Below are 17,881 nucleotides of genomic sequence, written 5' to 3'. Positions count from 1 at the left end.
ACAAACTTGAAGCTTTCTAAACTACCACCAAAAACCCAACAATACCCTTGGAAAAAGAAAGGTGCAAAACATGGCTTTAACTATGCCTGAAAGAAATAACTGCAACGACAAATATTGTTTTGATTAGAAGAAATAAACTAGGAAAGCAGAGGCTGAATCACAGAGTTAGTTTATTATTTCAGACCTAATCTACCATTTAATAATGCTGTCAAATGAATCCAAAATGGCATTAGGCTGTCACTGATTTTACTTTCACAAAAGCAGTCTTAACCTTAGAATACAACATATTCTTGATGACACTCGACTTCTGATTCTCACCTAATCCAAAAAAACTGCGGGCATGTCTTTATTACGTTACTTTGGCATGCTCTGCGTGTGAATGCACAGGCTAGTATGATGATGGAGTTGCTAAACCTCTCTCTGCTCCAAGACACAAGAAGAATGGTGGATGGCCTCACGCCCATGGGTAAATCATTCTCTAATCTATTACAAATACTGTTTCCTCATCATCTGTATTTCACAGCAAAGGCCAAGTTGGAGATCCTAGGACTATTAAAAACCAAGTGGTAAGAGAAGGAGAAGACATTCAGACTGAGCAGTGTAACTAGTAGTATGTAGGACATCTTCCTACCCTGGCTAACACTGATGATTATGATTTACAATAGAAATACTAATAATTAGCATTCCTCTAGATTCTTCTAGAACACAATACTACATATTTAATCCTTCATTTAGGATTATGCAAATATGAAAACTTCATTGAGTAAAATATATAAATGTACTTCCATGGCAACAAATCCCTCTGCACATATTGGATATATACTACAAATAAGGATTTTTGCTCATTCTAACACCACTTGCTTTTAACTTCTGAAAAAATCTGGAAAGGTAAATCGCGTATTTGATTCTCAAATGTCCTTTGGTTTTACCAACTGAAACAAACAATGCAGACCTATTCCAAACACTAAGGAGTTCTCAGCCATTGCACATTGATTAAGACACGATATTGTGAAGATGTATTGCTCGGAGAATGTTGTTCACCGCTCCATAAACATTCTCTATATATTGGTATAAACTCCCTCAATGAAAAAATCAAATCTTTAGTGCTAAATTAACATCTCTGCTGATACCACAGCAAATTGCTAACACAACTTTCTAAATAGCATTTAAGGGTATGGTTGGGTTTGGGGTTTTGTTTATTTTTATTTGTGTTTTTTTAAAAAACAAACATCTGAGAGTTTGCATTTAGTGATTAACACATCTTTTGTTTTACAACTGAAGGGATCTTCCTTTGTGAATTAAACATTTTCTCAAGGATATAAAGTAGGGATAAGGAAACTACAGTGTACAAGAACCTTAGACTATGCTATGGAACACAAATTGAGCGTGACCTTGGCCAATTTACCTTGATTTCAAGTACATTGAGATCAGATTGACTCATAGCCGGCTCTGCAACCACCTTTTGTAAGATATAAGTTGAATTCTTCTTACTTTCAAGCTCTCTAGGTATTTTTTCAGTAACCAGGTATGAATTGAAATTTATCTCCTCTTCTAGTTTCTTCATTAAACCTTAAAAATAAATTAAATCAGTGTCTATAAAAGTAATGTAGTGGATAATTAAGTTTGATCTCACCAACACATTACAGTAATTAGCAGCAGATGATAACAGCAGCAACATAACATTTGAGTCTTCTTTTCAGCGCTCAAAGAAACAGGTAGTTACTTGATTTAGAATGTTAACCTGCATGTTGAACAATATAATACGTATTATTATCCATCTGTATCTCTAACATATAACCATTAACTCCTTGACAGTTTCATCAATAAACAAGTAAACCTTCTTACATGAAACTAACTGCATCAGATGCAAAATTCGACATGCAGTATTGATGTAGAAAGCCATTAACCCTACGTGTGTCTCATATCAAGATATTTGATTCTGTGTTACTTTTTTTGTGTTGTGAATTATGTTCTTCTGATGTTTTAGAAGTTAAGAGCTAGACTTTGGTTGCTTATATGCATGCAAGATGAGGGGCAGCAAAGCATGCCACAGTTTTTTTTGCAGTTGGGCCTACTCACAGATTGCATAGGTCATTGTTTTGTGTGAATTACTTCATCTACAGACAGACATTACCTCAGAGTGAATCCTTTGTCTGTACAAAGATCTGAATTTGGCCTAGCTCATGTATAGATTTGTTATATCCTTGGAAATTCTTCCTTAAAATAAGACTTTATTCCAATCCAGCATCTAAAAAGGCCTTAAAATGAGCAGAATTTAATGTATACCTACTTTAAGGGTCTTTCACATTGCTGGAACACTTATAAATTGCCTCCATGTAAATAGCAAACTATTTTTTCTTCTAAGAACCAGCATTTAATCTCAGGACAATATATATATGAGAATGCTGAAAATAATAACAGGAAAAAACAAGACAGAATTCTTGAGTAATATCGAAAATTCTGTTGAGAAAAGCAACCCCATTTAACAAGCCTGATGCACACTGCATGTTACCATGCTTACCATGATGTGGCTCTTGCAAGGTGGAGTAATTTAGCCTCTTTAACAGATCATTTGTAAATAAACAAAGGTACATACAGATAAGAACAATGCACAGCTAGAAAAATGTGACAGAATGAAATAAAGCATCTGTTTAAATTACATTACACAGTCTTCCACTGACAACAGGCAGTTTAGTGCAATTACTCCTCCGGGGCCCCTGTGCCAAGGACTACAGTAAGATTTGGAAGTCAGATGAGAGTGGGAATAGGTATTTCAGAATATTTTTCATGATCTAGGTGACTAAAGAGTAAGTATCCTAGATACTTTTAAAAACTACTTGCTAGAGTTGTTGGGGTTTTGTGGGGGGGGAAGGGAGGGTGTCTCTCCATATTTGAGAGAATATGGTACTGCAATTAAATGCCAACAAAAGCAAGAAATCCAAAATCTCTTTTTCATGTACTGCAAAAGCAGAGAAAAGCTTGAGTACAGCTGTACTCTAATGTTGCTGCAATAGAGGGGATAAGAAAGAACGGAGCTGAAAGTAGGGGGTTTGGTTCTCAGGCTAAAAAGCCCACTGACTGCAAAAAGGAAAAGGTCAGAACAAAGTGAAATACAAGCCTAGGAAAAGGGCCCCCCGTTATTCTGCCACTATTCACCTCTAGAAACACTATACTGATAAAGCCTCCTCACCCTCTGCTCCCAGCTCAGAGTGAAAGGAAAGCGACTTGGTTTAGCTGCCAGAGAGGAAATAAGCCATTAGTACTTGAGAAAGCCTCAAGAACTGTAAGAAAGAAAACAGACCCTAGGGAAAGCAGTGTTAGTAACAAAGTCAAGTCAACACAAACTAAAAATGAGCTGGAATTCCTCTTTTCCTGCAGCTTAGTTTGTTGATCTCTGTGTTTATGAAATGCAACACTACCACACAATCTTTCCCCCTTCGGGGAAAGGTCATTTATCTTGTGCAAAACAAACAGCATCAATACTGGTTTCAGAATGGGTAAGCAGAGTTACTCCATGGATGCAATAGCCATTATGTATGTGGCACAACAGATATACCCTGAGAAACACACTTGGACTTCCTGAGAGAGATTTCCCACTTCCTTCTTCCAGAAGAACTCGGTTCCAGTCTTCCTCAGCCCACAACAGAGCTGGGCAGGAGGGACCACATTTTATGTATCACTAGAAATCCACCACCTCTGCAAATGCAGCAAAGCTTCCCACGTACACTGTGAGCTGAATTAACACCTCAAAACTGACTAGGAACACAACTCCCAATTTGGTATTTATAACCAAGATTTTTGGTGTGGAAATCAAAGTGATATCAATTAAATTATTCTGATACTAAATATTAACATTTTTGTTTAATCAAACAAATTTCTTGTTTTCCTCTTAGTAGAAAAAAAAATATATCTGCATATATAGCCTATATTTTATTTCTTGTACTCCAGTTTTCTTACAAAAACGTACATGCCTAAATAATCTGTTGTAGATATGACACTAAACTCTGGAAATAATGACACCTAAACAATTACTGTCATAAAAGTACATTTGAACCAATTGACTTCACAGGGTATAACCTTAATCACTAGCTAGATTCTGGGATAACCTCAGAGCTACTACCAACTTCTTTTAAACTGACTGGTTCTGCATCGTGCCTACTTTTGATGGTGCAACAAGCAATGAAGCAAGTTAAAACTTGACATCTTGACAGGGAAAGACATGATGTCGTCAACATCCCTCATGACTATACGCAGTTTCTTTCCTAAACACTTTTGATATATTTTTTCCTCCTGTACAATTCAACATATGGAGAAGTAACTACCTAAGAGCTTTTTTTTCCTGCTTAACAGAACCTTAAAAAAAACCACAACACAGGGCAGCTCTTAGTTGTTGTTGTTTTTCAGTGAAAAACATTCTTCTTTCAAATTCCCAGGCTAGAGGAAAGAAAAGCAAGCATACTTTAAATCTTTCCATTACACATATAAATTCTGTTTTTAATGTTTTAACATTGACTTATAGTTACAAAATCTACATACGTAAGCCGCACAGAAAGTCTGGCTCTGTGCCCTAAGGTTATTTTAGCAAGGTTCTGCCAACCACATATTTACATGTGGAGAGCTATTAAGAGCAACTCCTCATGTTTTCCATTCAAATTTTATTATTATTATTACAAAGAGAGGGATGGGAGAAGGAGTTACTTAGTGCTTGCTCAGTCACGTAGAAAAGAGGCAATTTTCTCTGCATAATTCTGCTAATGGATCTAAAACTTAACTCACCTTGTGCTCAGATTCTTACTTCTTTTCCCTCTACAGGATACCAATTGTGCATCCTATATCAGAACCATTTGCAACAATAACTGGGGGTTTTTTTGGGGGGGGGGTGAGGGGGGGAAGAGAGAAAGAAAGAGGAGCACTCATTTTATAGACTATTTGCCAACGCTTTGTTTAGTATCACACAGGAAGACCATGACAAAGGCACATCTAGGACAGAGGTTCACATGGCATTCCCCTACATCAAAGCCTTCACTTCCCTTTCTGCAATCATCATCAGAGTCCTGAAACGATTCCCTCCACAGCTTCCAATGATATCACTTCCAACTCCCCTGTATTAAACAGAGGCCTGGGACACGCAAACACTAACAGATTATGATCAAATCATCCCTTTGATATCACCTGGAGAAACTAAAAAGCTTCCTCAGTTTGCCATTAAGTTATGCTTTCTGTGTTTATAATTATTACTGATGCTCATTGAAATCTCTCTGACTTTTCAATGTGCTTCTTGAATTCTGGTTGATGGACACCGTGTTGCAGTGATGGACACATCAGAGGTAATATAACTCTCCTATTCCATTTTCTTCCCTAAATAAATGCATGGACAGCACCAGCTCTCTGACACTGGGAGCTCCAGTTGTACCATTCTACATGATGACCCACAAGCCCTTTTCAGAGTTACTTCTTAAAGAGTCCCACAGGCTGTAACTACATTGCACATACCTCATTCCTAGAGGGATACCGTGTCACCTGGCTATTCCTTAAAATATATACTGTTGGCATTGCCTTGGCTTCTTAAGTGATTAAGGTCACTTCGAATCAACAATAAAAAAAATATTCAGTCATTTCCCCAAATTTCCCCAAAAAATCAAATCCCCAAAATGATGAAATTTATTTCACCTGGCAATTTCACCAGTGATAATTTGCTATTTTCTCTCAGGTATCTGATGTAAACACTGAACAAGAGAGCCAAACACTGATTTCTGTATGTCCCTATTAAAAACATCCACTTGGTGATGATTCCCTGATTAATTTTCTTTCTAAAACTTTCAACAGACTCCTTTTAATCCTTTTAACAGGGGTCATGTTGAATTTTTGCTGCCTTGTTTGTTCTTCAAAATGGGCTGCAAGTTAAGAGCCAATGGTCTTAAAAAAGTCAACCATAGTAATACAATTAATCTCACTAACCAGACTTGTACTCTCATCAGAGATACCAAGTTCACTTAAAAGTGCTTTACCCCTGACCTTGCATCAATTGACAGTGACTTTATAATAAATGAAATCATTAAAGATCGAATTAAAGTTCCACCCAAGCCATTCTCCTCTATCAAATAAATCTATAACTAATTGTAATGTGGTCTGCAGCACTGGTAGACATCATTTAAACTGGGGATTTTAGGGAAAGATAGTTCTGTGGAAAAGAAAAATGTTAATGTTTTCATTCAAATGGATTATTTAAATAATAGCATCCTAAATTTCTGTTTTTCAGCAAGTGTTCAGAATGACTTAAAATAGACATCTGTACAAAGCAACTCCTCTGACTGGAACCTTTGAACTTCTCAGCACTCTAAATCTACTACGTATTAACTTAATGAAGTGTATAAATTACACATTTCACTGTTTATCAACAACACAATCATCTTAACACATTCTTTTAATCAATATTTTCAAGCTAGTCATCCACTTCTTCATATTTCTGCCAATAAAGTGAACAATAACGTCCTGTAAAATGGACAGAAATCAAGAATTTCAGTAATTCAGTTCGCTTTTTGGCATTAACAATTTGTGTTTGTGCCAGCAGAGATATTCAAAGCAAAAAGATGGCAATCTTGCTGAGAAAGCATGAGCTAGGTTATTCAAACTAGTGGTCAGTGTTAATAAAAATACTATTCATATCCAAACCAAAAATACCACAAAAGAAAACCCAGAAACTGCAAATTCATGTTCCTCAGTGCTACCAGCAGCTACTGCCTCACTATAGTTGAACAATACACTGCGTAGTACTGAAGTTCGGAAGGAGTGTACTGTGGAAAACAGTATGATCAATTTTAGTCTATAAAACATCTCATAATGATCAACTGTTTTCCAAGATCCAATACGAAGTCTTCTAAATACTGTATTTCTAAGAGTTAAAACCCTACTAACCATAAGCTGTATTTTCCTGGCACATCTAAAGCAGACTGATGCTAATTGCATGTTAATGATACTCATGAATATGTGCTAGTTGCATTCCTTATTCCTTAAAGAGTTTCTTTACATTTCTTTAAAGTACTTAATCCTAAATTAATTATAAGATGAAGTAATCAAAGCAGCATGTATCCGTAACACAAACTAAAAAGCTTCTACTCATTAACAACAGCTTTTATCATTTTATCTTGCTTTGGAAGTTAAAAGCAGTATTAAAAATGGAAGACAACTGTTCTAAAGGGAAGCATCTAACTTCCAGTGAAAATCCACACCTACCAACCAGCCGTTGAATTGTCAGCATACAAACTAAACTGATACGAATAGGCAGCTGAGGTATCTAGCTACAGCCAAAGGGAATTTTTAAAATAAAATAAATAGTGCTAACTGTAGACCAAGAAAGCTTTTAAAATAAATGGAATCCTATTCAGTGCACTGTGGTCACCTAATTTCAATTATTTAAAAAAGACAGTTGGCATTCTGTAATTGTTACTACAGACAGTGTCTTTGTAACTGCTATGGGGATAAGCAATTACAAAACTAAGTCCTGAAGTCTTTATTTGGGCAAAATTTCAACAAAAGTTTTCTTAAGGAATGACTCCAAGTTTTTCGGCAGAACATCTAAACACTTTTTTTTGTCCCCTGCAATCAGGGCTCAAGATAAGGAAATTAAATACATTAACTGTATCTGTATTTTCATCTCAATGATTAAATGACATATTTACTGGCTTTTTATTATGTTACCTTTACTTCTGTGAACTGAACCCATGAAGTTTCCATTGGCCTTAAAAAAAACTCAGGAACTGAAATAGAAATGTTGACACAGCTTTGCTGTATAAACTCTCCGATAGCTACTGCAAAAATGGAAGAGTTATAAAATCCATTGCAGGTCCCTTTGAGTAAAGACGACAGTTCAGATACTCTTTTAGTTCCATTTGTGGTTCAGTGGCTGATGAGCATCGTAAAAAAAATTAAAGTAAAATTACAAAGTAATAACAACACAATGTGGTGGTGACTGAAAAAAAATTCTGTTAACTCAAAACAGCTGCCAAAGCAGTTATGTGATGCAACTGGAATATTAAGTGTAATTGAAAGAGCAGGGAAATGACTGACTTTACTAAGTCATTATATATATCACCAATAACTATTCAGAATCTATCATTTTTGGCAGTAAGTTATACATATAATAAAAATCATTCTAGGCCATTTTTTTTTTGGTTTTTGGGGGGTTTTGTTTTTGGTTTTTTTTTTACACCACAGCAACTTAGAATGCAACTGGAAAAGACCTGTGGAAAGGACCGTTCTGAGTCTCACACCTTCTCACTAATTTACATCCAGTGAAGTATTTCCCTATAAATCAAAGTCAATGCCTGTAGGAACAGCACATAAAACCTCTATCAGTCCTGTGATGGTACTGATATCCAAGTGCAAGAGACAAACCAAGAGGGGTTAAGTGACTTGCCAAAGATCACATACATCTGAAACACTTAACCCTAAACTGACTCCCCGTTCTGTTGACAAACTGCCAGGCTAATCCTTGTTACAGTTCCTTCAAAGTGATTAAATGATCAGAAACCTAGAGGCTGTCAAATTGTAGCCTTTGGAGGCAGTTGTGCATTTACCTAGTAACTGCAATTCCTCCCCACCTGCTGTATTTATGAATGATCTTATAGTACTAACTTACTCCACAAGCAGTATAATTTATTTTGCTGAGGTTGTTTGCAGACAGAGATATCCCTGAACACAAGGAGAAGCAATCTTGCTATTACTAATGTAACACAGCGACATACAACTCAATCAGCTACAGTGGTATAATGAGAACAAAGTATTTTAATATGTAAGCAAATATATTCATGTATAAATATATAGGTACATCTAGTATCTATAATTAAACTAATAATATAAACATAATCATATATAAGTATGTGTGTGAATAATCCATAATCTATAAAAAAAACTTAATTAGGAAGTAGCTTTATTTTTGGTACCACACAAAACTACAACACAAAATTGCACTACAATTAGAAACAGCCCTTAGAGCTTTTCAAACAAATATTTTATAGAAGGTAACTAGAAGAACTAGAAAAAGCCTACATGAATAAAACATAGTATTCAATGTATTTGTACATTCATTGAGAAAATTTTTAAAGAAGCCATATTTCACCAACGCCCAATTACAAATATAAAAGGCATAAAACCTTAGAAAAGACAAACTCCTGATTTAGTAACAGGTTTCTGCTTTTTCCAACCCTTTGTAGTTCCAACTGCTTTTTTTTCTTACAGAGTATTACGGTTAGTATTCAGTATTTAACTGTTTTAGTATTTTTTAAAAAGTGGATCTCAAAAATACAACTGATACCATCTTCCCTTGTGACTGTCTCCCTGTTTATTTGGGGCAAGGCATGTTCAGCTTTAGGATTCCCAGCATGTGCCTTTAGAACATATTGAGTACTACTTACTTTCAGGTTTTGAATCCACTACTGCATGATGCATCTCTTTCAGCTGGAGCTGTGCTCTTTGCAGTCTCTGCTCTGCATGGAACAACTTTTGAAAGACAATTGGACACACTTTGTAAGCTTTGAAATGCATATTCAAACAACTAAAACAAAAGAGTAGCAAAAAGAATCCCCAAAAATAAAAAATGGTAGCTATAAGCATCTGGTGATTCCCTGTTTCACAAGGGAACATGCCACAGCAAATTTTCAGCGTACTTGATATTCCTTGCTGTTAATTGAGGAAAGTATTCTTGTACTCCTGAGCACTATTTTCTCTATAGCAGAAATTCATTACACAATTTTTAACCAAAAACACTGAGTGACTTGAACATTAGAAAAACAAAAAAGAGATGGCAAGCACCATAACTGCAGCAGGTGACTATCCTTATGCTGCAGTTCTTGCAATGCAGCCGAGCTGTCACAGCAATCCACTGCCCAATTTGAGAGCCCACTGGAAAGCTTGCTGCCAAACAACATCCAGCTGATGAGCATTTTTGTGATTTAGAGAGATGTGTACTAAGAATCGAAATTATCTGGACATCACTTTCATTTGACTTGTGGTCTCACTTGGATCCAAGCAAAGACCCATCCCCTTGAAAGCCTACCGATTCACACAGATTCCACATCTAGATACAGACTGCGATACTAGAAATCTGGGGTTTCCCCTTTTAATACAGTGTTGAAGTTTGTGCTACAGAATTTGGTGAGAAGATGCAACGATAGGGCACTGGATTTTATTGAAGTATCTTGTTTTGACAACATAGCTCAGGAACAAAACTCACCCTTATATTCAGATGTCAACTGCTTCCAGGGCTTCCCAGGACATCATTTTTGTCAAACTCTGGGAACAATATGCCAAGGTTGCTCTGGAATACATATTCCCTGCACCCAATGAAAAGCTGAGGTACTGGCTGTGTTACTCAGCCCCTGCAATCTTAGCGCAGCTGCACAGAGATACAAATCAAACTAAGGAAACATTTGCTCACTACCATAAATATAAAGAATTATCTTAGGGTGCTACAAGAGTAAGTCATGGAACATTTCCTGGGACTGCTAAATGATGATGTCAGTGGCAGCTGAGGCAGCCAAGTACCTTGAATGAGGTTTTCAGAACTTGCAGGGTCAAGCCTTTTCCCTTAGAATGTACATATATATGTTGAATAGGATTGAATTTGCTAGTGTTGGGAGAAACTGTACTGTTTTTCCTGAGGTACTTTTTTAAATGCATGATTCCCAAACAAACGTCAACAACCATTTATTTTAACAGGTATCCTTTTATGTCAGTACCTGATTTTTTTGTTCTTGTTTCTGTTGAGCCAAAGATTCTTCTCTCTCTTTTTCTAAGCGAAGCTGTCTTGCTATTTCAAGCATCCGTTGATGATTTTGTACTGTCTCCACCTACAGCAAGTGGATAAATAGTGCATGTTACTGTCAGATAGTTGAGAAATACATTAAGGAGATCATATGTCTCACAAGCCCACTTAGCACTTCCCTTCCATACATGTTACTACTCAGAAATGACAGCAAAGTACCGGACTCAAGATTCTTAAAAGCTCTGGACTAAGGCCTAGGCAGATTCCCTGTGGGTCAGTTAGTTATTCGATTCCTTCCTAGACATACAGTATGTTTATCTTAATCCTTGTTTGCATTCCAAAATCAGAGTTGCAAGCCAAGTATTATGACACTGAAACGTAACAGTGTTACTTCTCCTATTACCCTCTTCTTAAGACGCTCTACTCTTTTGACGAGTTGATCTTTCTCCTCTTCCATTGCACTGATGTCCTAAAAAGCAGAAAAAACAAAGAAAGAAATGTTAATTTATTTACAATATAATAGGGATTGGACTAAATACTATTCAAATTAATATGAAAATGGAATTTTTCTCTGAATACACTGAGGCAGTTATAATTTTATTGATCTATGATCAGAACATCCAGGATTCCAATCTCTTCTGACTTCCCCCACAGTTCCCACTCTCTTTATGCTAACATTCCCCAATCTGCATCCTTGAGTATTAGTGTGAACATTTAAAATAAAAGCAGGTTGATTTCTCTAAAATAAAAACAAGCAAACAGAAACAACCAAGCAAAAATCAGCATGAGTTCAACATTTGATGCAGTGTAACATATGTTCGTAATGTTACCATCATTATCCACTTCCTGGCAGACAATTTTGCATGAAGTTGCATAGGAGAGATGTTTGCTGGCTTTTTTTGTATTAAAATTGTGTTCAAAGACACACTTTCTAGTGCTAAAAAACTTAACCGATTATTATTCTCCTTTAATCCTATTTTACAACAGCTGGACTCCACAGACTAAGTTACAAGGGAAAGGGAACTAAATTCTCCAAATGCAGACCTTATCTCAACATTTGCTTAACTCGTCTATATGTCTTACTGGAAAGCTGTACACATGCTTAAATATTTTGCTGAAAGCAAATATCCTTACTTCACACCTTAGCCACACAGGATCATCATTTTTGTTGACATAAGCTCTTAATTCATTCAACACCCTCTGAAATTACTACCCTACGTCAGTGAAGCAAAAGGCTTTGCATCAGTTTGCATTCAGAGGAAAGGGAGTTCTAATATTTGAAAATCATGCTGAACGGAGTCTTGGCAGCATTGTTTCCCAACCTGCTTCAGAAAGCTCAGTCTTAAGCACAAGTGAGGACTTTCTCATCTGTTTGCCAACAGAGCAGTTTCAAAAAGGCAGCTGCAGTGCCTACCAGCTCTGACCTCTACAACTTGTACACTGTAATGAGGCCACAAAACCAACAAAAATATTCAAGAAAAACCTAAACAAAAGTTCTGCGATTCTGTCAGAATTTTTTACCCTTCTTATTTCTGCAGTAGATAAACCAGATGTTCTCAGCTGCTCACACTCCTTATGTAGGTTTTTAAATGCTTCCATCAGTTCTTCATACTACAAAATGAAATAAAAACCAGCTCTGTGTCTAAGGATTTTCAGATCAACATGTTGCTTTACTACTAAGACAGTAAATACAGAAATAGAAATATGGTGAGAACAAGAATTAAAGGCATTTTTTCATCACAAAAGCTTGTCAACATGAAATAATAAAAAAATCACACTGAATTATCTTGCATTTGAAAGTACGCTCAGAAGTTTCACAATTTCTTCAGTATTTTCACCTCTTCCCTTGGAATACATAGTGTATTTCCAAAACAGGAAGATAAGATGTTATCTGAAAGGGACAATGCCATATTAACAAATTATTCTCTCTTACTATAAATCTGTGCATATCACATATGTAAATTTATCAGCCCAACAAGGAAGAGCTTGATCTAATAGCATGCTTGATTGAAGCAACGGATCTTAAATTTATAAAGCACTGAGCTTCAATTCAGCAAAGGAATCCGAGCACACACCTGACTTTACATGTGAGAAACAGGTTTGACACATTGCGTAATCATGCCCTCAGTATATTACAGAGATTGATATATGTAGTTCGGTAGTTAGAAAGAAGTAGACAGTGTGCTACTTCCACACCAGTATATTGCCCACCAGTAATCTTAAACTGAGAGGCAGTGTGAAAGTCTGTGTGGGTAGAGAAATAACAGGGGACAGAAAGAGTTTAGAAATATGGATAGGAAATAAATTTAGATTCAACTTGGGGAAATGCAAGCTGAGATATATGGAAAGATAATCTCCACAGAAACAGCCACTCAATGAGATGGAAAAATCTAAAAAGAGAATATCAAGTCATTTTTTACTTCCTGGAAAGAGCAATTGATATAAATGTTGAACACAAAATGGCAACAGCAAAGGCCAGTTCAAACAAAGGCATCGTATCCTGAGCAGTGAAGCAGCAATTCTATTCTATAAAACCCTGGGGAACCAGCATCTAGAATGCTCTGTTCATTTCTGGTTGTTTCAATATCAGGCACACACCAACAAGCTGGAATGAATTAAAACAAAATAGGAATAAAATGGCTACTCAGAAGAAGATAAAGTAATAGAGAAAGAGCTTCATTAAATGGCAAATAAAGGTATGACAAGGTATGCACACGCTGGACAATGAAGAACAAGTTACAAAAAAGTAGGAGTAAAGACACAACTGGCCTGCATTATATCACTTACGCATTATAGAAGTACTTTAATAAATAATCAAATAGCAGGTAGTCTCTGAGCAACTGTATTCACAATTGCTGATGCCCACAGCTTTCCTTTGTGTGGATTCTCTTACCTCTTTCAAAAGGGGAGCTTAATAAGTCTTTTCCTTATTGGACCACAAAATTTCAAGACCAGTGGCAAGATTCAAACAAGGGCATAGCACAGCTGGCCGATCATAATGAAGGGAAGGTTTCTCACTTTCAGCAAATAAAAGCTGCAGCTATCCCACATGCACCCGAAATACGTGACACACTCAAATGACCAAAGAACACCCAGGTTCCTATCGCAGAAAGGTTCCTGGCACCCGGGGGCAACTCACTGAAGACCAGACAACTAGATTTTTGCCTGAAGTTGCTAACTTTTTAAACTATATACTGCAGCCAATCCGATGTCTAAATCACAACCCAGTTGGGAAGGTGGCAAGTATTCCCAGTATCTTGTTTAAATAATTTACAAAAGTACATTTTAACTTCATCCTATACACCATAAAACTGGACAATGTTCTACGACTTCCAAACTCTCATATTTGAAATATTTTCTTAAAACACACTATTGCAAGTCTGTATCTAAATATTTAGGCTAAATTCTTTAATCCATTAGATTCTCAATATTTGCATTGTAATGTTAAATTACTTTAAGGTACTATATTACCATAGCTTCTGTTTTGAAATAATCAGCAAGGTATTAATTTAATAAGATGGTTATATTACTGTAATTCCAAAAAGGAACACATCTTACCTAATGGAAATTATGGGAGTTGGATATTTATACATACTAAGACTGCGACATACTGAAAAAACATACAATCTGCATTCCTTTCTCTCTTTGCTACTTCTGCTTAGTTATTCCAGGTTATAAATCCAATATTGTTAGTGGTAACAGAAAAATAAGAGGTTTAGTCAAGCTTTAGTCAGACTATACAGCTTTGCTGGTACACAATTAATAGACTGAGTTACCTGTTACAAACATTCAAAAACACTGTGATTTTGCAAGTCACTATGTATAACAAAAGGCACAGAAAACTGGATAAAAATGAGGTAAATATGTACCTCATAATACAGGTCTAAAACCATAACTTTGGTTCACTTTAAGCTTTACATTTCAAACCCACCCAGCCTGACTACCTAAAATCAACATTTAATGCTCACAAAAGAAGTGGAAACATAATGAATAGGAATGTCAGCTCAGGAAAAAGAAATATTTTACTTTTTCACAAAAACATAAATGTTTGAAGCAGAAGTGGGATAAGGCTGATACAAATATTAGGTACTAAATACTATACAATCAACTGACAATTAGGAGACGTTGGCTTTTGGTCATAACGTTTTCTGGACTAGTTTGAAGTTGTAATTTATAAAGTTAAAAATATCCTTTCCATAGTTCATATGGAAGAAAAAGTGTTTAATAATTAAGAAATAAAAGCCTGTCTTGGCCAGCATGCCTCTGAACATTATTTAGCACCCAGTATTTAATGGGCTTGAAACCTTTAATTCAATGCTACCCATTAACATACAATTTCAGGGTTATTGGAAGAAAAGTGGTCAAGACATGCATTTCTTCTTAGGAATCTTTGCTCACCCTTGATTCCAACATGCTCTTAATATAACTCACTTGAACACATAGCTCAACAGTAACTTCCCAGTTCATTTATCCCTCCTATTTGCACTTTAATTAATGTAAAATGTTGGCATTCATGGAAAACTGTACCTGTTTATTGACGTCAGCCACAGTATCATCCTGTAGAAACTCCGCTGGCACTTCTAATTTTACTAAGAAACGTGCCAGATAAGCTCTTTTCTTGAGTTCATTGGTCCTCTGAAGAAGCCAATGTAAAACAGGATGAATTACAGGTTTGCTTCCAGTGACTAACCCTTGGCGAAACGCACTCCTATATGAAAACAACAAAAAGAAAATACCAATAAATCTCGTACTAAAGAACACTAGCTTGGCACAATCTGCAATATTTTGACATTCCCCCTCCACTTGCCTAATGATTTTATTAATGTTATGAAAAGAGAAAACATTCATGATGCCAGTTTGCTGTTTATGATCCCAATTCTGCTACCTTGAGACAGATAAAACCCCCGTAAACACATCGGAAGGCTAAAGCCAGCAACAACAACTCTTCCTTTTCTGCCTTTATTCCCGAAGAGTATCGCAATGTGGGAAGAGTGTAGGTTTTCTGGACTATAACCTGGCGCAGAAGGGTGCAATCCAGCCTCGGGCGGGTGGTTTGAAAGGGACGGGTACGGGACTGACCCTCCAGTCATGCGGCACCCTCTCCTGGCTGGCTCCGCAATAGCAGCGGCTGCAGCGGGGCCCGAGGGCAGCCTACACCCGCCGCAGCCTTCTGCTGCCATCCCCTATATCATACACTCCATAGGCACAAGGGAGGAGCTGCCTTCAAGGCGTTACACGTACCCACTGGGATAGTCGAGATCAAAAAGACACACAAGTACTGAATTGTAAACACCGTGATCTGTAGACAAAAAGATACTTACAAGTCTGATATACTTCCTGGAGGTTTGTATTTAAGGATACCAAGAAGACTCAACATTCTTTTAGCTGTCTGTTCCGGCAGCTCTTCTCTAATGTCAACAGCATGCTAAATCGTTTTAAAAAAAAAATTAATTATCCACTGTTTGTCCAAGTCATGTTAATTAACTAGCAACACTAAAGGAATTGACTTTATCCATGTATCATGGTATGTCAATGAAATTAGATGCTCCATACAGAACATCCTTTTTATCACCAAACTTCAATTCTCTTCTAATGGATTTTTCTCCAACGTGTGTATTCAGGTAAATTTATTTGAGGTATACATTCTCCTGGCTCATGGCACCTCATCTATGCACACTAGCTGATTACTTCCACTAAGTCAGCTATCCTAGCACACCAAGGTACACATATCTGCACCCCAGATGTATAAACAACCCCTTCTGATCTCATACACACTTTTGGTAGCCCCAAAGGAGAGGGATTCAATATCAATTGCAACAGCTAAGTCATGAGGTTCAGTCCTTGATCAGTTCCTACCCTATGCATGTGTGCAAGAACACAGCAGTTGTCCATATGAACCAAGGCAAGACCTGTATCCTGATTCCAAGGAAAAATATACAGTTATGTTTCTGGGGGACAGGGATCCAGTACCCCTGGCCCAAGAAACATTTGCTGGTTTGCCAAAATACATAGATGTATAGACAGAAAGGATTCTTGCCAGGCACATTTATTTCCAGGAAGATTCATACAAGCTATTCTGGTAAACCAAACACGCCACAAGATTATGCAGAGCCAGGCCTAAATAAAAGCACATTGATGTGTCAAGCCCATTTAAGATGCTTGTGATTACACAGGCCTGAGCAGCCCTGATTGCCTTCCTTACCTTTGGGTCAATCTCCCCCAGAACATCATTGAGCAGCTGCAACAACTGCACTGACTCTAAGGAGTCAAAGGTGATTAAATTGTAGTTCTTCCTGAAGGGCTCTTGATTGAGCTTCTCAACAATGAACTGGATTTGCTCACTCATGATCGTGTCCTGGATAAACCTCTGCAGGAAAGACAGAAGAGATGTCAGGAGGACTCAGCAGGGAGAGGGAGCCGGGAGCCGCCGGGAGGGTGGCTGGAGGCGCCCCCGAGGCGGTGAGGTGCCCCCGGCCCACGGGGCCCCGCCTGGCCGCCCCGACAGCCCCACGGCCCAGGGAGGAAGGCCGGGCCCCTCACGGAGGCGGCGGGGGGAGGCGGAGGGGGAGGCGGCGGGGGGAGGCGGCGGGGGGAGGCGGCGGGGCCGCCCGCCAGCTGCAGCGCCCTGAGGCGGCGGGGCGGCCTCGCCCTTCCCCCCCCCCCGGCGCGGGCCGGTGCGGGCCGCCCCGGGCTTCCCGCGCGCTCCTCCCGGTTACCCTGGTAACGGTTGCCCGGACCAGGGCAATGGCGTCACTTCCGCAAGGCGCCGGAGCGGCTCGAAACTAGCCAGGCGCGGCCGCGCTTGCGCAGAGCGGGGGCGGGGCGGGCTGCGGGGCGGGGCGGGCTCGGTTCGGTTCGGTTCGGTTCGGTTCGGTTCGGTTCGGTTCGGTTCGGTTCGGTTCGGTTCGGTTCTCCCGGCGGGTCCCTGTCCTCTCGCTTGTTTCGCTGCCCTCGCAGCCTGCAGCGGCCAGAGGAGAGGCAGCGCGCAGCAGGCCGCACCGGGAGGCCTTCCGGCGGCGCCGCGGCCTGCCCCGGCAGCCCTTCCCGCTGCGCCGCTTGGCCAGCCCGGGGGGCCCTGGGCAGCTGTCACCCGGTGTGTCCAGTGTCCCCCCGGCTTCC

At 38.6% G+C, this 17,881-nt stretch overlaps 1 protein-coding gene across 2 annotated transcripts in view; it reads right to left on the bottom strand.

Annotated features, from left to right (window-relative positions):
* IFT81 (intraflagellar transport 81) overlaps window positions 1-17,496 on the bottom strand; it is a 42,892-nt gene extending 25,396 nt beyond the window's left edge. The window contains exons 1-9 of one of the 2 annotated variants that reach the window (XM_040610205.1): window positions 17,479-17,496; window positions 16,965-17,129; window positions 16,084-16,187; window positions 15,290-15,470; window positions 12,284-12,373; window positions 11,166-11,231; window positions 10,737-10,847; window positions 9,414-9,498; window positions 1,406-1,569 (exon numbers count right to left, since the gene is read on the bottom strand). In XM_040610205.1, the coding sequence (XP_040466139.1) occupies window positions 1,406-1,569; window positions 9,414-9,498; window positions 10,737-10,847; window positions 11,166-11,231; window positions 12,284-12,373; window positions 15,290-15,470; window positions 16,084-16,187; window positions 16,965-17,108 (945 nt within the window). In that variant the 5' untranslated portion in view covers window positions 17,109-17,129; window positions 17,479-17,496. The other variant, XM_040610211.1, reaches the window with a different exon arrangement.
* Between the last annotated feature and the right edge of the window lie 385 nt (window positions 17,497-17,881).

This window comes from Falco naumanni, chromosome 1 (genome assembly GCF_017639655.2).
Source record: "Falco naumanni isolate bFalNau1 chromosome 1, bFalNau1.pat, whole genome shotgun sequence".
In the NCBI taxonomy this organism is placed as follows: Eukaryota; Metazoa; Chordata; class Aves; order Falconiformes; family Falconidae; genus Falco; species Falco naumanni.
The sequence above is the reverse complement of the archived record's forward strand: the minus strand, read 5'-3'. Positions and strand labels throughout refer to the sequence as shown.